This window comes from Sciurus vulgaris, assembly GCF_902686455.1.
Source record: "Sciurus vulgaris genome assembly, chromosome: 2".
Classification (NCBI taxonomy): Eukaryota; Metazoa; Chordata; class Mammalia; order Rodentia; family Sciuridae; genus Sciurus; species Sciurus vulgaris.
In genome coordinates this window covers 193,032,073-193,058,093 of record NC_136462.1, presented here as the reverse complement: position 1 = coordinate 193,058,093, position 26,021 = coordinate 193,032,073, and the positions used below count along the sequence as shown (strand labels likewise).

The following is a 26,021-nucleotide window of genomic DNA, read 5'->3' as shown; positions in this document are numbered from 1 at the left end:
GTAGCTCCATCGTCCCCAGGGTGTGATAAGGTCAGTCACGTAGGGGTCACTACAGGTCAGGTTTTGTTTTTTCCCCAGTAGCTTTTTCTTATTTGGATTATAAAATAACATATTCAGTGTATAAAATGGGAAATACAGCAAAGCATAAAGAAAATTGAGGCAGCCTGAAGTCTCATAACCTAGTGATAATGTGCTGTTTCCTTCTGACTTCTTGTTTTTGTATCTGTGTAATTTTAAAAAAACATAATTGAGCTTGTATTGCGAGTACAAGTTTAGGAATTGACCGAAAGTGTTATAGAATATTCTAGAGGTGAAGCTAGTGTCCGGTTTTCAGTCTGCCAAAAAAAAAAAAAAAAAAAAAAAAAGTCAACTCTACAAATCCCACAGAAGACCTACTTTGGGGTGCGCTTTATTAAGGGGTGGGGTCTAGAACTGGTGACTGTCCCATATCTTTGAGGGTTTCTTTTTATTACTATGTATTTTTAATTGACACAGTAATAGCACATATTTGTGGGCTGTGGGGTGCCTTCCAATGCGTGTGTTAACGTGTACTGATCCGGTCAAGTTATCGACACATTACCTCAGTCACGTGTCATTTCTTCGTGTTGGGGACATGCAGACTTGTAATTTGGAAGTCATTTGATTGTTGTCGACCACGGTTATCCCACTGTGCTGTATCCCTTCCTCCCGTCCACCTCCTGAGCCCTCTCGCTGTCCTCTCTCCCCCCAGAGCCTCTCCAGGCTTGATTTGGGATCAGCTGGCTTCCACGCATACGTGAGAACTGCAGTATTTGCCTTTCTCTGTGTACCTCCGTTTTTATCAGAATGACTCATATTTTCCACCCATAGGTTGTTTTAAATTAAAGTCATAATAAATTCCTTAATCATCAAGGAGGCTGCCTGATTTGACAAATCATTTTGATCATTTACAGCTCTTATCTGCCATTTGTTAAATAATACCCAGAGCACAGCCATAGTCTGCTAATTTATGTTAAATTAACTGATTGCAGGGTAACTCTAGGTCATAGCAGGAACAGCATTCCATTCTCTCTAAGCAAGGCTTCTATTTGGTCATAGGCAGAAGAGAAAGCCAAGTATTCAAGGAATATAAATTATAGATACATTGAAATCTGAAGGTAGAGATTCTTCCCTAGAAAATTTTGTGCCTCTACGAATTCATAAAAACAACATTTCAGGAAACAAGAATTGTTGTTGTACCTATGTTGGGCATATTAATCAGTGTGCCTTCTTTGGGACTACACGTGGAATTATTCCATTGGAAAATACCAGCAATACATTAACCATTACTTTTCCAGCAAAACATGACTTTTCTAAGATTGACACCAGAGGTGATTATTCAAATGCAGTGGTTAAAAAACAGTGCTTTTTCTTGGAGGGAAAAGAAGGGAAGGATTTGGGGGACGGGCTTGAGGAAACTTTTAGGGGTGATGGTGAGGCTCCTGGTAAGAGATTTGGGTTACACGGGTGAGCATTTACCAATGTCCAGCATGTGTACACTGACTTGTGATGTGAAATTTTACCTTACCAGGAGGGGAGAAAGGTAAGTTAATCTTGATCGCTAATTAATGGTATGCATGCTGAAGTACTTAGCAGGAAGGGTGCGGATTTCTAGTTTACTTGGAAAGGATCACAGAGTAAAATGGTGAATGGACGGGTGGAAAGACGGAGATGCGTGTGGCAGGTGAGTCAAGGTGCTGAGTGTATGGGAGCGTCCACTAAAATTCTTTGAACTTCCCTGAATGTTTGAAGATTTTCATGATGAAATGCTGGTGTAAGCATCTTTAAAGTTCTCATGACCCTGGGGCAGCAATGGAGCCATGTGAATCCCACCCCTGCTCTGATCGTTTTAACTTGGAGATGGGCAGACAGGGAACCAAAGGTTCTTTACTACCTGAAGGGTCTCCCATTGTGTTTCTTGTCCGAAGATTTTTTTTTTTCTCATGAATATACTATCCTGGGAGTGATTAAGTAAAATAAACACTGTATAACTGTCAAAGTATGCTCTGTCACTGAACTATATCCTTCTACTTTGTTGAATTGTTATTTTATAAAAACCTATGAGTGATATCTCTGGATCTTTTCCTATTGTTTTCTCTTTCTTTTTTGTTCTGTCTCTTGGTAATTTTGATTGAAAACTGGGCATCGTATATAAAAAAGTGTAGTAGCCCTGGATGGTTTTTATCTTATTTCAAAGAAGTCTCATTCCGTTTGTTAGGCAAACAGGATAGGGACTGGTCCCATGTAGCCTCTTGGCAGCAGCTAGTGTCTCCCCCAGGCCCCTGTGTGTTGCAGGCTTGGTCCCAGGAGGATGCCTTTGAGAGTGATAGGACCTTTGAGATGTGGGCCTAGTGGGAGGAGGTCTTCAAGTCACCCAGGACCTGCCTTTGAAGTTCCCTTCCTCACTTCTTTTTGCTTCCAAGTGAGTGGTTTTGCTGTTACTCATTCCCATCATGATATACCGCCAACTGGTCATGGACTGGAGATTGTGAGCCAGAATAAACCCTTTTCTCTTTTCTAAGTTGGTTATCTCAGGTATTTTGTTACAGGAACAGAAAGCTGTCTAACACAGCACCTGAGCTGAGCACAGCTATCATGTGGTTTGGAGTCAGGCTCCTTCTCCTTGTCTGGACCCAGTAGTAGTTCTATCTGAGGACCTGGGCTTGCACTGTGGCCCTTGCCCCATGTTGTCTTCACTTCAGTTTTTATCTCCCCAGTGCAAGGAATCAGTGAAGACTCTGTTATGCTCCTCAGAGGCTTTCTGTAGGAGCCTCTGCCCTTCGTACTTGGATATTCTGCAAATGCCTTCAGGAGAAAACTGACTCAGTCCTTTTCGCCAGAATCCTGGCCCCTTGTGTCTACTTTTGTTTCTCCAGGCCTGAGCTACAGTCACAGGCTCTGTTGATTCCCTGCCTGTTTAGAGCGACTCCAGTACTGTGCTCAGGCTGGTTGCCTGCTGCCTCAGCCTTCTTCCGGCACCCAGATTGTCCAGGGTCTGGAGGACACAGCAGCAGCGGTGTGCTGTGCACCCCGAGGGCTCATCCTTCTCTTGGATTTTGTCTTTTCAAGTGTGGTTGCCTTGGACGCTCTCTGAAGGCTGCACGCTTTTTTTTTTTTTGTATTCTGGCTGTTCTGGTTCTCTTAGAGATCTCTGGTCTGCCATAACTACCTGGTCATAACCCAGAGCAGGAGCAAGTCTGGACGCCATGAGAAAGCTCCAGGACATCCTGAACAGTAAAGATAAGGAGCCTGGCAGTTCTCAGTAGCAGAAGCTTCTTCACGCAAACCTTTATACAAATCTTGCAAGTGTTCTTTATGTTATAGAAAAGATGATGTTGATTAGCCTGTATTCGACTTACTAAGGAAGAAACAGTTTATGGATAATTGAAAAGCAATGTATTTGTTGATCTGTGAGTGACCCGGCCAGTATAAACTAAATACTTGCTCATCACTGCTGCTCTTGGTGTCCCGCAGTTAAGTGGTGAGTGTGAGGCAGAGTTGGTTCCTGGGCTCGCACTTTTGCCATTGGGCTGGACAGTTCTGTGGGGCTGGCATTCCTGCTGGCCTTTACCCACTTAGATACCAGTAGCTCTCTTCCCTGGTTTTGACAACTAAAAATGTCATCAGATATTGCCAGAAGTGCCCTGAGAAGCAAAATCAACCCTACTTGGGGACTGCTGGTCTAAAGGAAGGGATTAGCATTTTTAATTTTCCAATATTGCCAGAGGAGTGGAGTTGAATTTTGAATTACTCAGGTCATTGTTTTTGACCGTCATACCATCTGCAGCCTTGGGCTGACTGACAGTCTGAGCCTGTGGGGGCTCCTGGGATCCCCAAGGTTCTAGGAGTGAATGCTTTTTCATCATTAGCTTGCCTTCTGGGGATTGAGAGCTCTGGTCGCTTATTCTCTGTCCTAGGGTAGAGAAGACAGACTCTCTGGTTTCTAGGTGACAGAAGTGCACAGTCTGGGTGTGGCATTCGCTTGCGCTTCTGCAGAGCAGTGAGTACTGTTGCCACCTGTCTTCTTTGCTAGCTAATGCACATCCAGTAGTTTCTGAAAGCTGACAGGGCAGATCAACGCAGAGAATGACCATAAGAAATTCAAGGTAGGAAGCACTTTGGAAAAAAAAACAAAAACAGAATTAGGGCTAAAACAGTTAAAAGAGAGCAAAGGTTCAGGATCAGCCTGGGCAAAAAGATCCTGTCTCCGTGACAACAACAAGAGCGGGAGGATAGCTTGGAAGAACGAGCTGGAGTGGACATTCTGAGTGACGTGATGGCCAGACACAGTCGGAGCTGTTAGTTACTGTTCCTGCAGCTGTCTCTGGTTTTCTGAGTCATCTGCTTCGAGGCAGAGCTACGATTGGTAACGCCCGCCTTTTCCAGGGTCCTCTGGCCCTGCTGGTCTCTGCTGAGACCGTTGGAAGAGGAGGCCCTCCGCGGTGCTCAGGTCTGCCGTTGTTTGTGCCTGTTTGTCTTGTGGCAGGTTTTCCCCTTAAATACGTTAAAGTTTCTATTCAGAGGAGGCTTTTTTATTATTCCTAAAGAACAAGACTTTAAAAACTCTCCAGAAATGTCCGACGACCCAAGGTGTCTGCGTGCCCGAAACCTGAGTCTGAGTGTTGGCGAGAATTGCGTCTGCCTTCTGGGGTGATGGCTCATTTTCCTGTCTGGATAATGTTTCTCCTGACTTCTGATTTCTGTTTTGTACAATTAAAAATCCTTTCACACCACCTTTACGAGGGACAGGTAGAAGAGACAGATATGAAGGAATGGGACAAAAATCAGTTGTTCTGCGGAGCCAATCCAGGCGCCGGCCCAGCGCACTCGTCCCCACCTTCCGTGCCCACAGCCTCTGGTGGCCTCTCCAGAGTCTGGCCTCAGGGCTCAGCAGCGCTCTCCTGCTGCTCTCACACGCAGCCCCGGCCGGGCCGCAGGGGTTGCCTCTCTGGTCTCGAGAGTCCCGGGTACACAGCTGTGCTGTGGTGCTGCCCGGAGAACGGCCGCCCAGGCCGCAGGAGCACCCAGCAGACCTGTTGAATGGGCCCGAGGTGAGATGGCATGTCTACGTGCTGGAACCCGGAGTGTCCCCGTGGCAGGGCTCCTCGCTGCCGCGGTGGTGAAGGATCTTAAAAGTTGTCTACCTTCACGTTCGGAGTAGCCATCGCGGGACTCTTGCACCAGTGTCACGGCTTCCCCTTAACTCTGCGCTCTCCCAGAGTAGCCCCTAAAGGTGACCGCGCCCCGGCTGACGATGGCCCGTCGCGTCCTGGCCACCACCTCGCGGGCCTCACCTTTGTTGTTTCTGGCGCTGGCGGGGCCAGGAAGCCCAGTGGTGAGCGGGCGACCACACAGCTGGCAGGTGGGGAGCTGGGAGGGCGGCTCCTCCCGGCGCTCCGCAGGCCGCCGCCCGGGGGGCTCTGCACGCTCTTCTTGACTTGCACACCGTGTCCTCCTCCACGTGTGGAAGCAGCTTCTTTTTTGGTCATTGAAAGGTAAGTTCGGAGCTGGCAGATCCAGAGCTGCGCCTCGCTTGGGCGGCGCCACCGCCCTCCCCGTGGGGCCGAGGGCCCTGCAGTGCGTTTGGGTAGCGGGCGAGGTGCGCCGCTCGCGGGGCAGAGCCGACGCGCGGGTGCAGCTGGTCCTCGAGGCCGGGCCGCTCGCCTCTCAGCACTGAAGGCACCGGGGGTGGAAACAGGGACAGCCTCCTCTTCACCCGCCTCACTTCCCTCCGAGGGCCGGACGCACGTGACGTCCCTGAGCGCCGGTCAGGCGCCCAGGCGGCCGCGGCACGTGGTGTTCTCTGAGGGAGGCAGCTGCGGGCCCTTCACGCCCACGGCCAGGCCTCTCGGTAGAGGTTCTTTGACTGCTGTTCTGGACCATTCGGTATGCGAGAGAAGCTGGACATGCGAATTTTTGTGTGGATTATAATAGCACATGTTGAGATAAATACTGTCTGTACTGTTTCAGGCTTTATTCTCCACTATTTTACAGATATTAATTCATTTAATCCTGACATATGGATATTATCCCCATTTCATGGATGAGAAAACTGAAACAGAATAGTTAAATAATTTGTCCACAGTCACTTGGCTGATGAGGATTTAAACTTACATAGTCCCCTTCCAGGGTTGGTTGTTAGGAAGAAAACCAGAAAACACCTGGCAGACCAGACCGAACACATTGAAGTGCAGATAGTTTGCACCTTCTGAACTGAACATGAACTATTCCTGAGGTCCGACTAACTTACGTAGGGATCTAGCTTGACATGATTACAGCTGTTTGCCCAACTTGTGTCCCTAGCATGCATCCCAAGCCCTGTAGGATAGCAGAATCATTATTTGCCAGCCAAGTGGCTTGTGTTGGCCACCCAGGCTGCTTCTTAGCTGATGTTCAACATGTTAATAACGTTGAGAGCCCAGGTGTGTCCCCATGTCAGTCAGCTTAACACACAGAGGTCCACCTATCCTGTTGCCTTTCAAGGCACGTCTATCTTTAAATCCCTAACAAATTGTTCTCTGTGCAATCCTGGATTTGCTGGCCTTTTTATTTTTTTAGAGGTGCTTTACCACTGAGCCACATCCCCAGCCCTTTTTTATATTTTATCTTGAGACAGGGCCTTGCAGAGTTGCTCAGGGCCTCACTAAAGTGCTGAGGCTGGCTTTGAACTCTCCAACCTCCCACCTCAGCCTCCTGAGCCACTGGGGTTATAGGTGTACGCCGCCAGGCACAGCCTTGCCTGCTTCTTTCTTCCATTTCTCCGTACCTTTCCCCTTTGCAGCGGATTCTCCATACACTGGGTTTTATTTTTCTCTTACAAAAGGAGATAAAGTTTCATAAAATTTAAATATCCTGGAGCCGGGCACAGTGGTGCACTCCTGTATTCCCAGCAGCTCAGGAGGCTGAGGCAGGAGGATCACGGAGTTCAAAACTAGCCTTAGCAACTTAGCAAGGCCCTAAGCAACTCAGTGAGACCCTCTCTCTAAATAAAATATAAAAAGGGCTGGAATGTGACTCAGTGGTTACACACCCCTGGGTTTAACACCGGGTACCAAAAAAAAAAAAAAAAAAAAAAGTAATATAATCTATAAAGTTAGAAGTTCTGTAATAATTCTGTTAATTCCTCCAAGTAATTGTCATTAACATTCTTTTATGCTTTTTCCTGAATATAAATAAATATAATTTCTGAGTTTATTTCAGGTATATTAGTCTCTTTTTTGGGGGGTTTTATGGGGGTGTGAACCCAGTAGCACTTTACCACTGAGCTACATTTTAAATTTTGTTTTTGAGACAGGGTCTCACTAAGTCACTGAGGCTGGTCTGGAATTTATGATCCTCCTGCCTCAGCCTCCTGTGTTACTGGGATTACAGGTGTGTGCTGCGCCCAGCAGCGTTGAATATAAAAACCACATTTGTTAAGCCCTTTGCCTGTCAGCTGGTTTGTTACTTTACCTGGTAAGTTCAAAACCTAGAGTTCTTATAAAGTGACCTTTGGGGTTTCCTTGATGTTCTTGATTGTGAGGTAAAGAATTTCCTATTGCTCTCCATCTTTGATTTTTCTTGTGTGATACAATACTCTTTTCTTTGGTTAAATACTGCCTCTAAAAAGTGAGGTACCAATTTTTTAGCACAGGTTTGGTTGTTTTTTGCTAACTTATACCATTTTATTAACCTACTCCATCGAAACAGAATTTTTTCCCCCTCTGGTTCTGATTATTTTAGCTGAGGAGGTGGAATGAGAAGCAGCACTAGGAGATATTGGAAGAGGATAATAGCATATTTATGAATTAAGGTGTTGACTTTTTGGGGGGTGGTGCAGGGATTAAGGCCAGGCCTTATGCATGCTAAGACACTTGCTTTAACACGGGCCTACCCAGTCCTGATTCTTTTTTTTTTTTTTGATTTAAGAAATTTACCTTTAATTTTGGAGCATTTCTTTGTGTTTGGAATGTGTCATAAATTGCATTTTCAGATTCTAGTTTCAGTCACGTTCTGATCTTTACCATCTCTGTTAACTATTATAATGCCCCCTCCCCAGTTAGGATAGAAATGGCCAGCTTTCCCGTAGGCTCGCTGAGTACTTCACGTATAGTCTTTCATCTGCATTGGACAGATATTTATTGGGACGCTCCCAAATGCGCTGCACTGCCCTGGGCACTGGGGTACGTGAGCAGAACTTACGAAAATCTGTGCACACGTGGAGCTGTGTTCTGCGTGCAGGGATCAAACCGAATAAGAAAGCAAATCCGTTGTCATATTAGGTGATCAGTGCTAAGCAGAGGAGGGAAAGGCGTGCTTCTGGAGGGAGATCAGGGAGTCTGTAACGCTACGCAGAGTTCAGGGCCGGGAGGGCTGGGCCGGGGAGCAGCCGTGCAGCTGTGTGGAGAGCGCATGGGCAGCGGCCCTGAGGTGGGAGCTGGCACGGGCGTCTGCGGAAGAGCCAGGCACTGTGGCCGGTGCAGAGCGAGGGAGGCCAGCAGCGGAGCTCAGAGGGGAACGCAGACCATGGAGCTGGGGTGGTCGGGCTTGCTCCATTAAGGGCCAGGTGCGGATGCGTAGGCTTGGCCTTGCCCTGCGCTAAAGCATCCGGGACCGAGCCCGGACAGTGGGGCCTGACCATGTTCCTCTGGTGGCCGACCTTTGCGGGTTCCTCCTCCTGCTCTTAGCCAGCCTCGGGTGAAAAAACACGGGGCGGGGAGGCTGGGAGTGTGGCATGGTGGCAAGGTTAACACTTGTCTGGTTTGTGCCAGGGGTGGATTCAAGTCCCAGCCCACACACACTCACATGGTCTGAAAAATGATTCTACACTGAATGTTTTTTTCCACACTGCAGACTTTTTTTCATTGTTCCATTCACAATAAAGCATAACAACTATTTATGTAGCATTATGTTGTATTACACATTATAATAGCTATTACGGTGCACAGAGCACTTTCGACTCTTAATGGATTTTAAGTTCAGAACCTTAATGTTCTTGGGTTAGGTTTCTTACTTGCTACTTGTCATCTGAAGTTACAATTCTGGTTTTTACATGCAGCTTTAAAAATTGTTCAACTGATACTGGGCATGGTGGCTCACACCTGTAATCCCAGCAACTTGGGAGGCTGAGTCAGGAGGATCCCAAGTTCAAGGCCAGCTGGTCTTAGCAATTTAGTGAGGACTTGAGCAACTTCGTGAGGCCCTGTCTCTAAATAAAAAAGAAAAAGGACTAGAGATGTGGCTCAGTGGTTGACCACCCATAGGTGGTTAATGTATAGGGAGGATATGCCACCACTTATGCCAAACGCTATGCCATTTTTTTACAAGGAACTTAAGCATCCATCTTGCTGATATTTCATTTATAACTGTACTTATAAAAACGTACAGTAGGCAGGATTCAGCCCCCAAGGTTTCTGACTTCTGATTTGGAGCCTTGCAAGCCGTTGTCCAGAGTTTGATGCTTTCTCTGAGTAAGATGAGGATTCACTGTAGGGTTTTTTTTTTTTTTTTTTTTTTTTCCAATATTTTTATTTGTTGTTAATGAACCTTTATTTATTTAACTTTACATTAAATGAATGGGTTGAGAATTGAACCCAGTGCCTCACACATGCTAGGCAAGCACTCTGCCACTGAGCCATAGTCCCAGCCTCTCCCTGCAGGTTTTTGAATAGAGCGGGACAGTTTGCTATTTGAAGGGGACAGATTTCTGTTAACAAGGACAGGAGGAGCATAGATGGAGTGGGTTTGTGGGTGGGAAGGACAGTCATCTGGTGCTGGCCAAGTGCGGGTTCCCTGTTAGACTTCTAGGTGGAGAGGCCTTTAATATGCAAACCTGGTGCTTAGGGTAGAAGGCTGGGCATATAGGTATTCAAAATCATGAGGCAGGGTAGAGTCATCAAGGGAGTAATGTAGAGAGGGAAGCCAAGGTCTGAGTCTTGGGGCTTGCAGCATTAAAATGAGAATGAAAAGTGAAAAGAGAGGGGCTGGGGATGTAGCTCAGTTGGTAGAGTGCTTACCTCGCATGCACAAGGCCCTGGGTTCAATGCCCAGCACCTCTCTCTTGGGGAGCATTGACTCTGATTATAGCCATATGTAGCATTTTGACTCTAAAATGGATTCAAAATACAGAACCTTGCTGGATGCACTGCACCTGCCTGTAATCCCAGTGGCTGGGGAGGCTGAGGCAAGAGGATCATGAGTTCAAAGCCAACCTCAGCAACTTAGGGAGGCCCTAAGCAACTCAGTGAGACCCTGTCTCTAAATTAAATATAAAAAGGGCTAGGGGTGTGGCTCGATGGTTGAGCCCTTGGGTTCAACCTCTGGTACCAAGAAAACAAACAAAACAGAACCTTAATGTCCCTAAGTCATAAACTTAATAAAGGTTAAGTTTATTATTTACTCCTATAATCTTCTTACAATTCTAATTAAAAAAATTTTTAAGTTGTTGATGGACACGATACCTTTATTTTATTTATTTATTTTTACGTGGTGCTGTGGATCCAACCCAGTGCCTTGCACATGCCAGGCAAGCGCTCTACCGCTGAGCCCCAGCCCCAGCCCCAGCCCCAGCCCTATAATTCTGATTTTTACGTGCAACTTTTAGAAGTCGTAAAATTCTCATAATATAAAACTTACAATTGTTTAACGAGCGAGCAATTCAGTGGCATTAGATATATTCACAGTACTGTGCAGCCTCATCACCGTTGTGTTTTTCCAGAAGTTGATTCCATCATCACAGCAGAAACTCTGTGCCCCTTAGACGGTGACCCCCCCCCCCCCCCCCACCGCCCGCCCTACCTCACGTAGGCGCAACCGTCCAGTGTCTGCATGTTTGTCTCGAGTATTCACAGAGCAGGTTTCAAGGTCCGCCTCTGTCACGGCGTTATCACTTGTGCTTGTGGCACTTGTGATGAAACCCAGGGTACCCTCCTGTGAGCTACACCCCCAGCCTTTTTTATTTTATTTTTGAGACAGGGTCTCACTAAGTTGCTGAGGCTGGCCTCGAACCTGCCATCCTCCTGCCTCAGCCTCCTGAATTGCTGGGATTACGGTGTATGCCGCCGTGCTCAGCATTGGTTTTCTTCTTTGTCTCCAGGGATTGAACCCTAGGCTCTCTAGCATTGAGCTTCACACCCAGCCCTTTTTATTTTGAGATCTGGTCTCACTAAGTTGCTGCCATCGACTGTAGCTGATTATTGTCACATGGGAATGCAGGTACAGGGCTGCGGGGTGGCTCCATGCTAGATCATGCCCAGTGTGTTTGATCTCCAACACCACAAAGTGTCAAGTTAGGATTTTATAGTAGCGTTTACTTTTTGTGTATGTATGATACCAGGGATTGAACCCAGGGGTGCTTTACCAATGAGCCACATCCCTAGGCCCCTTTTTATGTTTTCTTTTGACATAGGGTCTCACTGTGTGCTTAGGGCCTTGCTAAGTTCCTGAGGTCGGTCTTGAATTACTATCCTCCTGCCTCAGCCTCCTGAGTCACTGGGATTACCGGTGTGTGTCCCTGCACCTGTGTCTGGTTTTCGCTTATTTACCAACTGAGCTATCTCCCCATTCCTTCTTTTTTTTAATAACCTCTTATTAAGTCTTCTAAGAGGAATTCTTTTCCGCAGAGAGGCTTTTGAGCTCGGCCTTGTGCTCCTTCCACGTGTGCAGGAAGCTTCAAGAGTCGGTGAAGAGCTCCCCGGCGCGTGCGGCCCCTCCCTCACCGTGTGGTGCTGGTAAAGTGGCAGCAGTGGCGTTAAGTAGCCGGATGGTTTGTTCTCGGACGAACGTGACTGGATGGACCTATGATGTTATACGTATGACATTTTAAATCAAAGGGTAGGTCTCATTTGAAGTAGAAGACGTGGGAAAGCTCCAGCTTCAGGGTGATCATCGAGTCAGAATAGACTTCTTTTGAAAATGGGATCAGTTGTATTTAGCGACAGGTATTTGGAGAACATGATTTTGTAGCTTCTCATTTGACAAATCGCTGAGCTTGGGGGCATGTCCTGTAATGCTTCCTTACTGCTTTAAGGTACGTACTGTGGCAAAGTGAGTTATTTGCCTTATCTTCTAAATAAGCTATTCAGTCTTTGTCCGATAACTCTCTTTATGGCAGTGGTATGCATCAAGGGACAACCTGACTCTCCCTTGGGGTTCAGGAGTCAAGTCCACTGAAAGCTCAGCTGGCATGTGAATAAGGTGTTGTTTCTTTAGCCAACGTCCAGTATTATGGGCAGTGTTCAGTAGTGTCTTGACTGAGGTGGCCAAGAATTACCACGTAGAGAATGAAAGTTGATTTTTAGTTTCACATCAGGACTGGCAGTTGCAGGAACAAACCTTTTCAGTTAAGAGTCAGAGGAGAAGAAAATTAAGAGGCAAGAGCTCACGTTTAAGATGGAGCCTGTTTAGTCATTTCCCATAAGCTACCGAGTCATCTCAGCAGCTCTGAAAGCAGCTGTAATGAAGATTGAAAAGGAAGATCAAGAGGCCATGGTTCTCTCCTTTGCACTGTGGTTAGTTCTGGGCTTGGCCTTACTGTCCCCGTCCCCATGTAATCATCTGGTAAGCAAAAATTTGAGTATATCTCAGAGATCGGAGGGGACTTTGCTGTGGGCTCCAGGAGCCTGAGGACATGTACTTCTGTCCTTTAGCAGTACCAGCAGTGTTCATCTGAAGTGGCTCTGGAGGCCAAGAGTCTCCAAGGCCTTAGTATTAATAGCTCACTTAGCAGTGGACTCTTAGCAGATCAGAGCAACGAGTGATTCTCAGTTTGATTTTCCATAAATGGGAATAGTACCTTCTTTCTCAAAATTAAATGAAACTTCTTGGCCTTAATTTTCTTTTTGATTAAGGCATGAGGAAGTCTGAGAAGAACACGTGTCTTTGTTACACTTCCGCCTCGGCTCATCCTCCGAGCCTCGGTCTGCTCCTGGATGTCTTCCAGGGCTTGGTGATTTCCTGAGTGCATTAGTAGGCTTTCTTCTAGATCTCTTGGCCAGCTGGCTGCCACATTTGCCCTTCAGAGAGAGCACCTGCACCCAGTGGCTGTGTCCTCTCGAGGACTTGTGACTCCTGGCTGGTGCCTGTCCTGCGGCTGCAACAGGACGGCAGCTACAGTCTTGGATCGGAGGTGGTGAGCCCAGGCAAGGCCTCCCCTCTGGTCCAACCATGTTTCTGTTCGCTTGTTCTGGGCTGCAAGTAACACTGGGCCATGTTTCCAATCCTGTTTGAGTTCCAAGGCTGGCTTTGCTTTTCTGTGATGATTCCCATGAGCTGTCCCTGGGACATTAGCGGCCGTGTTGACCTTGGTCTTTCACTTAGCTCAGGGGCCCGTGCCATTTTGCATTGGCACACCAGGAGCGCCGTCCAGGCCAGCTTGCAGTCATCTGGTTCTCTGCCTTTATGTTCTCCTCTGCTCTCAAAAAACAAGGTGTTTACTCTCTTGCCTGAGGCGAAATGACTTCTAGAGCATATGCCACCATATAATTTAAAAGACATTTTACCCATAACATCACCCAAACAAGAGATGTAATTCTGGAGGGTGTGACCTATATTTTATATGGTCTTCTGATTACACATGGTTTTTGTTTTATCCATTTACGTGCATAAGGGAAAAAGCAGTTTCTACTCTTCCATGAGCAGACACTTCCACTTCAGAAATCAGAAATTCATTGAATTAATATTCTTATTTATTCATTTTATCACTTGTTCTTGAAGAGCCCTACTTTAACAGAATAGCCAGCAAACGTTCACACCTTGCTTTGGGCTCAGAGATTGGTGTCTTCACGGTCTAAGTGGTGTGTGAGGGCATCAAAAGGAAAACTAGCCCCCCGTGACCGACGCACCGGTTGTCAGCATAGCGCTGTCCTGCTGGGTGGGGGGGAGGCAGTGAGGCTGTGTTGCAGGCTCAGTGCCCATGCTGGTGCTTTTAAGGCTAGACTGTTGGGAAGGAGGCTACGAGACTTCGCCTACTCAGGATGAAACACTTCAGCGTGCTCTCAGGTCGATTCTGTACGGCAGGTTGTGTTGACTGACATCTCCGACACTCTGCAGTCCCTTTTCAGCCCCTGTTCAGTGGGTGCCATTAAAAAGTTGTAGCATTCTCTAATATTCAAGGTTCTTCTGAAAAACCTGCAGAATACCCAGGGAACCAAATAATTGCAGAAACAGAATGACTGCTGAAAGATAGCACAGGTACCCATCCTCGAGCACTCGGTGTCCCCATCACAGTTGTGAATGGCCGTGTATGTGGCGGAATACAGAAGGCCATGCTGCGCCTTGGGATGACCCCCGCATCACTCAGCAGAAAACAGCAGAGTGGTCTTAAGCGCGGGAACGAATACTGTCTAAGGTGTTCTTTTACCTTTCGGTCTTATGTCCCCTGCCTTTCAGGGCCTGACAGAAGCGCGTTCGCTGGCCCTTGATCAGCCACCCTCCAAGCATCTTGTGTGCCCCTGCTCCAGTGCCAGGATGGTGGTGCCTACCCCAGGCACAGCTGCAGGAGCTTTCAAGAGGCGAAAGGTGAATTGGCAGGCCATAGAGCTGGTCTTAAAGGTGCTCATTCTTTTTTTTTTTTTGGTCCCGGGGATTGAGCTCGGGGGCACTCAACCACTGAGCCACATCCCTAGCCCTGTTTTGTATTTTATTTAGAGACAGGGTCTCACTGAGTTGCTTAGTGCTGCCCCGTTGTTGAGGCTGGCTTTGAACTCATGATCCTCCTGCCTCAGCCTCCCGAGCCGCCGGGATTACAGTGTGTGTCACTGTGTCCAGCCTTTTTTATTTTTTTAAAGTATTAGTATGATCTTCAATCAATAGCTCAACTTCCTCTCTGCTTCTATTACTGTTTCCACCATCAGTTTTTCAGCACAGGTGCAGATACAGTCTCTAGAACTGCTTGATAGTGTCTTGCTGTGAGCATCATCCTGGGCGGGTGGTGCTCTGACTGCAAATGAGCAAGACACCTTAAGAGCCTGTGGCTTCATTTAGAGGGGTGGTTTGGTTGCCGTCAGTTCTACTTGATATATATTTTTTTTTTCTGATGAGTGAATTTTTCATTTATTCTTAATATATTTAACAGCTTTCCTGTAACTATTTAGGTGTTTTTAATTTACTTTTTTACCAAATAATATTTTAATCCTTTAAAGGGGAAGAGTCATTTTGTACTTAGGGACCCAGAAAATGTGGCGCTTTGAGTGAGGCTGGGGTTGGGGTGAGACAGTAGTGAGCACGGGGACTGAGGACTCTGGATGGGCGGCTTGCTGTCATTGGGGTTCAGCAGTGGGGTGTGCATTGAGTTGAAGGTGAAGTCGCTCACCCTGTAACGATTTGCCAGATCGTAGAAGCAAAGCCTTGAGCTGAAAAATGTGCTCCTTTCTAGCCGCGATCTAATTGTGAGAAGCACAGGTGGCTGCTGACAGTTCCTGAGTGTCAGGCATTTGCTAAGTGTAAAAATAACTCCCGAGAAGGGAAGGCCAAGGAAAGGAGGGATTTGGATCTTCAGGCAGCAAGAGAAACAAAGCCCCAGATACTGGATTTGCTGGGGGCAGTTCTCTTAGTATGGTGCTGCCTCCTGGCACAGAACCGGGTGCATTATCAGCGGAGGCTCTGGGGCAGAGGCTGCAGGGAAATCCACGCCACCACAGAGCAGCGCACGCGCCCGTGGTGGGAAATGTTAATTGGCCTCTGAGTGAGCGAGGCGAGACTGCTAGGATTCTTATCCCTTGACAGAGGTTCTCCCTCTGGCAGCTTGTTAGTATTAAAATCAGAGCCAAATCTATTACAGAGCATCGTAATTTAATTTCTGTTGCTTTTCAGAGCTACATGGCTGCCAGCACAGGATCTAGATCCAGAGGTCTTTGGGCCGACTGAGTTTTAACTGCTAACCTCTTTAGCTTCTTTAAAAAATGTATTTTTTTTTTTTATTGTGGTGTGCGCCGGCCTGGGGCTTGATTTTTGTGGAGAGTAACGCGGCCTCGGGACCTGGCGGTTCTTTGCGAGCTGCCTGTGTGACTGAAGATAGCTGCGGATGGCGTTGGTTCCTTGGGGTCTTCCTGCTCCCTCTCCTCTCCTCCCTTCCCCTTTCCTTCCCCACTGCTGGTTTCCATGGGCTGTGGTTCCCTTCGAACGCTTGTGCTTTGGGCTTTGCGTTCAGGATCAGCGTTGTCTGGGACATGGGCTGGTTCCTGAGAGCTGCTCTTGTTCCCTGTGGCCAGAGCCGGGAGAGGCAGGGGCGCAGGTTTTAAGGGCTCTTCCAAGTCATGCTGAGCGTGAGGAATTTGGACTTGACCTTGAATGCAGTGGAAAGCCTTTCAAAGACTTTCTGTGAGAGAGCAGCAGGAAGGTATATTTGTAATTTCTTTTAATTTTTCTATAAAATTATAGGAAAAGAATAAAGGAATTTTTTTTGGTACCAGAGGTTGAACGCAGTGGACTTAACCACTGAGCCACATCCCCAGCCCTTTTTTTGGTATTTTATTTAGAGACAGGGTCTGGCTGAGTTGCTCAGGGCCTTGCTAAATTGCTGAGGCAGATTTTGAACTTGGGATCCTCCTGCCTCAGACTCCTGAGCCGCTGGGGTTACAGGCTGGGGTGCGCCTGGCCCTGAATGGGGTCCTTAATTTCAGAAAACAAATGAGGAGGCCTGGGGAGTGTAGTGTTGCCGCCAGGTGCTTCAACTCCACGTGCGAACGTGACTAGGCTCTTTATTCCCTGAATTTCAGTTCTTTTCTATAAAAATGTTTTCACTGGCACGTTGTGATGACGTGCGGGGCTCGCTGGGAGAGCTCAGGCGTGCCCTTGACATTCGGCCCCATTAACCCGTACTTTGCCTTCCCGCCCTTACTCTGCTGGTCTCCCTTCTCTCTGTCCACTGGTACCTCATGATCCTACTCAGGGCACATTTCTCTGTGCCGAGTTGACGTGTGCGCGGGGTCACTCGGTGCGTTTCCCTGTGCCGAGTTGATGTGCGGGCGTGGTCACTGGTGCGTTCGTCCCCGGCCTCCGTTCCCCTTCTCCCTCCGCTGTGATGCCCTTTCTCTGCTGCTCTCCTTCTACTGGATTAGTTCTTGACCCACTTACGGATTCTCAGTGTGCTTGGACTTAGGTTTAACTGGCACTTTAGGCACACCATCTTTTATTCATCTTTTTATTATGAAAAATTCAAACGTGGGAAAGTTAACCCAGTGAATACATCACTTTCCATCTGAGTCAGCAGTCATTATCATTTTGCTCTTTTGTTGCTGTTCTGGGGATTGATCCAAGGGGTACTCTATCTCTACTTCTGAGCTCTTTCGATATTTTATTTGGAGACAGGGTCTCACTACATTTCTAAGGCTGGCCTCCAATTTACAATCCTTCTGCCTGTGCCTCCTGAGTAGCTGGGATCGCAAGGTGTGTACCACTGTCCTGTCCTTTTGAAACTGTGTCTGTTTTTTCTCCTGAGCCATGTGAAATCGAATCCTTGACAGTTACCAAGACGGTTAACTTCTAAATATTTAAGTTCATGGCTCTTTTAAAAAAACAATATTCCTTTGTATAACTTGCAACTAAGAAAACTAACAGTACTTTCATGATATCTTCTGATATCCAGCCCACATCTGGATTTCCTGGGCGTTCAGATGTGTTTTATAGCCGTCCCAGTGCTGCCTCTCATCCGTCTCGTTGGTCTAGCACACCTTCGTCCCTTCTCCAGGCCCCGGCTTGTGTCGTATCCTACATCCTGGAATTGCCTGTTGTCAGTGTGATGTGTTCCTTAATCACCTATGGTTTTGTAAACCAGAAGATGGCTCCAAAATCTTGATTAGATTTAGGTTAAAAGCGTTTGGCGAGACTCTTCTGAAGGTAATATTAGCCGGTTCCAGTGTTAGTGGTACCCAGTTTAGTCCCTTGGTTAATAGTACCCGTCTGATCACTCCTCTGTAAATGCACATTTCCCCCTCGGAAATGAAGTGATCTGTGGGAAGAATTTGTTTTTAATGTTCCGGAATACACTGCGTTTCGATTAATCTTTGTGCTGTTCCAGTGTTGCCTGTGGAGTAGATTGGCCCTTCTGTTTCTGGACTTGGGTCTGAATTGTTTTACTGTGTGAACGTCACATAGCCCAAGAAAGCTGGGGGTGTAGCTTAGTGCTGGAGTGCTTGCCCAGCAAGTGCAAAGCTCTGAGTTTGGTCCCCAACACTGCCAGGGGAGAAAAAAGGGGGAAAATGAATGATGATTCCGGATGAAATGAAAGAAAAAAAGAGGCTCCTTTTGCCTTTCTATTGAAGGCATGGCTCTGATCTCAAATTTTGGGCGTTGATAACAGCCAGAATGATGCCTTCTTGAAACAAATTCCCAGAGTGTAGTTAACCCCGACTGGGGATGGAGCACATTTGCCTAGAATGTGCGAATCCCTGGGTTCCATCCCCAGCAAACCCCCTCCCCCCAAAAAAGTAGATAACCCCATTAGTCTGTTACAATCTTCCAGGCTAACAGTAATGTGATTATAATATATTATCCCCACAGGACATGAAGAATAATCTCCTTTTCAAAAGAGGATCAGGACCGAGACCAAAGAACAGTCTATGGAAGAATGCATTTGGATTGTAGGCCAGATAGAGGAGGCTGGCTGGGCAGAGCTCGGCTGAAGCACCCAGAGTCCGCAGGGTAATTATGAGTCATGCGGGAGCAGGTGAAGGTGGAGTAATTGTTTAGGATTAGGGGAGTTACCCGAATCTGGAGCAGGAAAGGGGGAAACCCTGAGTGAGACAGCTTGGTTCGGTTTTCACGTCATCTCATACAAAGTGTATGATCACGGTTTAAAAAGGAAAGGGAAAAGCCCCGTGCTAGGGCAGCCTGCCTCAGTGTGCTCAGAGCTGATAAGCAGGTGCTGTGTGAGGGGGTCTCCTCAGGATCTCTGGAAACTGAAACTGCAGATGGTTCAATTCAGACTTGGTTACTGCAGGGTTTTCACTGTTGGAACCGAGAACCCCTCTGTCATATGAAGGTTTTCCTGATAGGGCAGCGCTGCATCGTAAGCAGAGATAAATACTGAATGTCTCCACGTGTACTTTCTAAAATGGTTTTTGTTCTATCTACAGTGGTGTATATTGTGTTTTAATTCAATAAATTGTGGGTACTCCTAAAACCAGGCCTACCCCTTACTTGGGATTAAACCCAGGGACACTTTAGCACTGAGCTACATCCCCAACCCTTTTGAGTTTTTATTTTGAGACAGGGTCTCCTTGAGCTTGCCAGGTTGGCCTTGAATTTGTGATCTTCCTGCCTCAGCCTCCAGCAGTAGCTGGGATTACAGCTGGGCCTCAATACTTGTGGCAACAATAACTTAAAAAAAAAGAAGAAAAACAACAACAACAGTAACTTTAAAATTGATTGCTTTGCCCTCATATATTTTTTCCTAGTCCCTTAGCACATTTAGCTGGGTTTTCAGTTTACTTTGTAAACACTACTGAGATAGACACCCTGGAACACACGTCTTTTTCTGGGGAGTACCTCAAACTCTGCCCTGCCTTACCTTCAAAAGTGAGTGATCTATATGTCCAAGAACCAAATTAGATACTGCCGATTACAATCAGTTCCTCTGCTCCATTACTAATTCAGTGCATGAAGAAACAAACACTTCCAGTTCTACCGCAGGGAACATCTTTCCCTCATCTCTCCTTTTTTTTACCATTCTTATTACCAAACCTTTAAAACTTCATTTTCTCTTTGTCATAAAAGTTCATATTCCATTGCTGTCTTCAACACTGGACCAGAGTTCCTCTTTGTATATCTGTTCTTCAAGAGGGACGCCTGAAAGCAGGAGCTCTCGGGTTGGGTGCTGTGAGCCGCTTGCTTTGATCTGTGTGGCCAAATTGCCCTCTAGAGGCAGTTAACCAGTTGATGCCAGCTTACGCTTCCACCAACAAGGTAGGAGGTACTTATTTCAGCATAGCATCACCAAAATTCTTCATTATTGGCTATTTGGTTTAGAGGTGTCCCCCAACCAGTCATGTGTGAGGCAGTGCCAGAATGTTCACAGGTGGAATGATTCGCCCATGAGAGCGGACATCGAGTCCGTGGATGAGTCCACTTGGCGGGTTGACTGGTAGGCTAGGGTGTGGCTGGAGGAAGCAGGTCACGGGCGTGCCTTCAGGATTCTTATTCTGTCCCTGAGGAGCGGCGCTCAGCTTCCTGGTTGCCGTGTCCTGAGCGGCTTTGCCATGCTCTTCCGCCGTGATGCTCTGCCTCCAGCCCAGAGCCAAGAAGTCGGCTGACTGTGGACCAAGCCTCTGGAATCACGAGCCAAAATAAACTTTCCCTCTAATAAGTTGTTCTTGTCAGGTCTTTTGGTCACAGCGATGCAAAAGCTGGCTAAAACATTAGTTTTTTGAGTCATTTAGACAGCTTCTAGCTTTGTCTTAGAATTTTATCACACGTTTACAGAGGGCTAGAAGAAATTTAGTTGTAGGCAGGTAACATTTCAGAATTGAAGAAATTAAGCTCTTTGCTCTAGAATTGCATTCTTTTAAATTGTAACTCATTGCGAGGAACTTCACAGGAGACCAAAGGAAGCAGACATTAAAATTCATTTTCTTTTTACCATGACAAAGGAGGACACAGATTAGATGTCTTCTGTGGTTCCTGCTGGCCTTAGGTAGGCCCCGTGACTTCTTCACATGCCTGACTCGGGTCCACTCTGCACCCCTGCTCTGGAAGGACTGGCAGGCAACAGAGGGCATCAAGCCGGAGCCCCCTTGTGGGAAGTGGGGACAGAGAAGGGGAAGAATTCTGAACGTAGGTGTGTGAAAGCCAGTCTCTTCTTTTGGGAAGAAGGGAGAAATAGTGAGTTTATAATTGTGAGATTTTTAAAAGGTTTTTTTAGTTGTATATGAACACGGTACCTTTATTTTATTTATTTTTATGCACTGGTGAGAATCAAACCCAGCGCCTCACACACGCTAGGCAAGCGCTCTACCTCTGAGCCCCAGCCCCAGCCCCTGTGATGGTGAGCTTCTGAAAGGGACTTGGCATCCTAGCCTTTTTCAAGTTCAAGAGGAAGGGAGGTGAGTCGCAGTTTCCAGGGTTTGTGTGATTTTGCAGAATCCCATTTAAAGCTATGTGACTTATATTTGGGAAGTAGTCAATGTAAATATAAACTGGTAACATTTTTTATTTAGGAAACTGTTCTGTAACACAACGAAATGAGTTTGCAGATGATTTCCTGGGCTGTCAGGACTTGGTTGAAAAGGTTCTAAAAGCCATATCCAGTTCACTAATGCCACTGTACAGATGAGGAGCCGAGGGTCAAGAGCCAGCCAGGGACAGACTCTCCCCAGGCCGGCAGTGCCCGCTCTGCCCCCTCCGTCTTTTTCCTTAGAAGGAGGTTCTTACCAGGGGTTCCTTGCCTTCCCACGGTGGCTGCCGCTGAGGTGGTAGGATGTGCTCGGCTCCCAAGAGATGGCGTACTGGAGCTCTCGGTCATTCCTGAATTCTTGGTTTCTGTGGACAGTTCTGGTTCTGAGAAGCTCTTGGGGGAGAACTTAAGAATACAGTACCGTACCGGCAGCCTCTCTGGAAGGAAGTGGTGCTGTGGAAGTGATTCAGGTATGGCAGCCACGAGTGGCTCTGTGCCAAGCTGTAATTCATTAACGTAATAAGTAGCCAGTGCCTGTTACTCACCTGACATCCTGGAGGAAAAACGTAATTGGAGCCTGTAAAAGGGAGAGGTGAGACTAGGAGGTCAGGGGTCAGTTGGAAAAGAGAGTGGACAGTCTAGTTTTGGGGGTAGGGTGACATCAGAAAAGCTAAGAAAGGTACTATCAGAGCTTACACCCAGCTCCTTGCTGAGACAGGAGGATGGCAATTTCAGGGCCAGCCTGGGCAGCTGTCTCAGAATTAAAAAGGACCGGGGAGGTGGCTCCGGGATGGAGCACCCATACTGGGGTGAGACCCTTGGTTCAGTCAGTGCTGTAAATAAAAAGAGAAGAGCCAGAGGGAAAAGCTTAGCGTGAGCATTAGGAGCCTGGAACCGTAAGCAGACGGGGACTAGAGAGGTGGACACAGCCCTAGTCTGGCGCCCGTGCCTCCTGCAGTCCAGCAGCAAGCTGTGACCTCCCAGGCCAGGACAGCAGGCTTCGGAGAGGCAGCATTCAGTGCTGGCAGCGCCCAAGGGTGTCTGTGGTTTTCTGGGCTGGGGATTCCAGTCAGGCGAGAGGCAGGAGATTTGGTGTCTTCGCTCGCGTCCCCTCCTGTTCCTGGGGGCTGGTCATTGGTGGTGCTCTTCTAACAACACAGGATGGCGGGTGTCTTGGTGGCACACTTTCATGGTGTGCAGCCCGTTACCCGCCTGCCTCCCTCCCTCTCTAGGCCCTCCTTTCTACTTTCACGCCATCTCTTTACCCCAAGGTTCCGCATATGCGGGGAAGCTCGTGGAAATTCTTTCTAGAACGTACCTTCTCAGTTAAGCGGTCACACAGGTTGCCCCATCAGTTTGATTTTGTTCAGATGACATCTCCACGTCTTGTCTCACGTACAGCTTAGTAACACACAGGCCAGAGGACATGCTTGCAGGATAATTCATGGCTGTTCACTTTTACCATTTTGTTTTGTTTTAACCTGGGAATAATAGCATGGAAAACAACTCATGATTGACCTGGTGGGTTTCTGTCTCAGAGGGGAAGGACTGGGTTTGTGTTTCTCCTCCCAAATAATTTTTCCTGGGGAGGCAGTGGGCATTTAACCCCGGGGGTGCTTAACCACTGAGCCACATCCCCAGCTCTTTTTAAAAATTTTTTGAGACTGGATCTTGCTGAGTTTTTTAGGGCCTCTCTTAAGTTGCTGAGGCTGGCTTTGAACTTGTGATCCTTCTGCCTCAGCCTCCTGAACCGCTAGGATTACAGGCGTGCGCCACTGTGCCTGGTCCCCAAAATAATTTTTGGAATTCTTTTTTCTGTTATTATGTGTGCTACCCAGTTTTCTTTTTTAAAAAAATTAGTTTATTTCCTATAGCTTTATGGAGGTAAAATTGAAGTACAATAAAATGCACGTATTTGAAACCCAGTTTTCTTTAACCACTTTTTATGTGAAAATAGTCACAGTTGCTCCAAAACATTTAAATAGATGTGACAGTGGGTGCAAATTTTGTTGCCAAAAAATTCCTTGCATCTTAAAATAAGAAAACTGTGTTTCTTTCTTAAATGTGTCACTGTGTGCTCACAACCTTGGACCTCAGCATCTCCCAGTGTATACTCTTGAGTGTCCACGATTTTAAGTAGATTGGAAATGCAAACGTTCATGGTTCACATTAGAGCTTTGAACTCTGAAGATTTCATGAACCGTATCAAATGCTGGGGGCGCGTGGTACCGTTGTGAGTATTGGCAGCCACCACTGAGGTGGAACATTGGGAGCGGATTACACGTGAGGCTACACAGGAAGGGCGCAGCTCAAAGGAGTGGGCAGCCCCATGGGGGCAGCAGCTGAGGACCTGGAGACTCAGTGGAGCTGCTGAGAATGCAGGCTCTGGACACACAGACCTGCTATGGGATCTCGGCTCCAGAGGTCCCTTATTCCTCGGACCTCAGTTACCTTGTCTGTAAAATGGGCGTGACAACCGGCTTATAGTTACTGTGAAGATGAAGCAAGATAACACACGAGGATCTGGGAACACAGCACCCGAGGACTCAATAAATGCATCAGTATTTTCATAGGAATCCATTTCTTTTCAAATTTTTGTTGTTGTTGTTGATGGACTTTTATTTATTTATTCTTTAATTCATTTACTCACTTATTTATGTGTGATGCTGAGAATTGAACCTGTGCCTCACACGTGCTAGGCAGGCGCTCCGCCGCTGAACCCTGACCCAGCCCTGGAAACCAGTTCTTCACAGCAGAACAGGTGGATTCCTTCCTTACGAAACGGCTGTGGGTGGAGCAGGGTCACTCCAGTGGAGGCTAGAGCGGGTTATTTTTTAGGTTCTGATTTTTTTGCAGAAAATGTTGGTCAGAAATTCACAGGTTTTGCAGATACCCTAGCATGGAAAAAAGCCAAACATCTGGGGCAGGGCTGTGGCTCAGTGGTGGAGCGCTTGTGGAACTCAGTGAAGTTCGATCCTCAGCACCACATAAAAATAAATGAATAAAATAAAGGTATGATGTCCTTCTACAACTGAAAAAACACATAAAACCAAACAGCTGTGTTCCTTTGACACACTGTTGTGGGATGGGGCAAGAAGCAGCAAACAGGCTTGAAGAGTGGGAGAAACCAAACTTTATTTTAGGCTGGCAGCCCGGAGGCGACCAGCACTCCAGGTTCTGAGTGCCACCCTGACCAGTTTTCCCAGTATTTATAGGCTATCTAGTGTTATAAATCTTCTAGTCTAAAATGATACGTAGTTGTGCACAAGGTTTCAAAAAACGACATATGATGGTGTAAGTGTGTTTGCAGAAGCAGACGGTCAGATGGGGGACTGGCCTGGGCAGAGCCTCCCCGGGCAGGTGCTTACATGAAGGAAGTAGTTAGGTCCTGAAGTGCTCTACGACCCAGAAGGAAGGCGTGGGTGGCCTGGTTAGGGCCCCTGAGAACCAGCGGGCGGGACGGGGAGGCGACCGCTCCCCCTTTCCCAGCACTGTGTGGACAGTGCCCTTGGTTCGCTTCTGATCCCGGCTGGGTCAGCCACCCGCCCCGCTGTCTGGGCATGGAACTCGCACCTAGGCCAGCACTTGGCCCCAGTCTCCTCGTTCTCCTTGCCACCTGTGGACGCACTTCGCACGCGGGAAGGGCAGAGCGCCAGGCGGCAGCACGCTGCTTCCCATTTCCTTCTGTTCAGTCTCCTTTGGCCTCTGCCTGCTCGTCCTTAGATCCGTTTCAAAGCGTGGACGAGCAGAGGAGGTGGGACCACTTATTCAGAGATCGGCTCGGTGTTTTCCTGAGAATCCGGGTGGGGGTGTGGAGGGGAGTGGAGAACAGAGAAACGGGATGAGAGTGGCCCATGGGGCAGCCCCTGCTGGCTCTTCAGCCCCACTCCCCGTTCTCCCGACTGGGTGAGGGTCTCCATTGCTTCACTCCACCCTCCCACGGTCAGGATTCTGGAGACGCGTTCCTCGTGCTGCTTCCTGTGGGAGAAAGGATGTTCTGGTAGGGCTTGGGTGCCCAGCTTACGGTGACCAGAAGCGATCGTACACACAGAGCCTCCCTCGCTTCATCCAGGAGACGTGGGTCTGGACACTGGAGTCCACAGTCATCTGGAGCTCCGGATTTTGAGTTGGGTGAATTTCCCCTTGATTCAAGTCCAGTCCCAGCCCATTCCTTCAATTCTGGGCTCCGAGAGTGAATTTCAGGCCCCAGGTGCAGCGCAGGAAGCCTGTAGCGTCTGCTGCCCCTTCCTAGCCTCACCGCAGGCAGCCTCATCGTGAGCACACCGGCTGACTTTAGTTCCTTGGGTGTGTTTTCTGCCCACACCCAAAGGTCTTCGTGTGTGCTGTTCCTTTCCCGTCTTAGGGCTCTTCCTTCAAGACCCTTGGTAGGACACCCCCACCCGCGCGGCCCCAGGTGGACTTTCCTGGCCCTCTTCCCAGTATAGGCTGGCCACCGCTCTCCTGTTCCCAGACAGATGTGTGACTGGAGGTCGAGCCTCCCTGTCAGCCTTCTCCACTGCGAGGTGACCCCAGGACTGTCTTGAGGTCGTCTCTCAGACGAAGGCAGTCCTGGCACGTAATGCTTATGGGGGACTCGTGACTGTGTGCCTGAATCTCAGCCTGGGACCGTTAGGAGGGCTCCTCGCCAGCCTCTGTGAATGGGCTCTGCGTCTGTTCCGAGGTTGGGAGAGGTCACAGGACTCCGCTGGTGAGCACATTTGGGAACCGTAGCTTTCCGAATTCTCCCATCGGAGACTCTGAGCCCAGTCAGCCCCGAGCCTGGCGGAGGAGTGAGGAACCTGTCTAACCTGGCAGTTGCGACAAATTTAATCAACAACTCTTTCTTTTGGAAAGAAAGAAATTGCAAGTTAATGGGGACCCAGAGACAGGCAGCCAGAGACCGTGGTGATCACGC

The 26,021-nt window shown here is 47.8% G+C and overlaps 1 protein-coding gene across 3 annotated transcripts in view; it reads left to right on the top strand.

Moving 5' to 3' along the window:
- Nucleotides 1–26,021, top strand: part of B4GALT5 (beta-1,4-galactosyltransferase 5) — a 94,288-nt gene that overhangs the window by 41,899 nt on the left and 26,368 nt on the right. The window contains exon 1 of one of the 3 annotated variants that reach the window (XM_079127042.1): nucleotides 20,164–20,814. The exons of the other annotated variants lie outside the window; for them this stretch is intronic. Within the exon in view, the coding sequence (XP_078983168.1) occupies nucleotides 20,649–20,814 (166 nt within the window). The 5' untranslated portion in view covers nucleotides 20,164–20,648. Of the gene's footprint in view, nucleotides 1–20,163; nucleotides 20,815–26,021 lie in introns of those variants that run through there. 3 annotated transcript variants of the gene reach the window in all.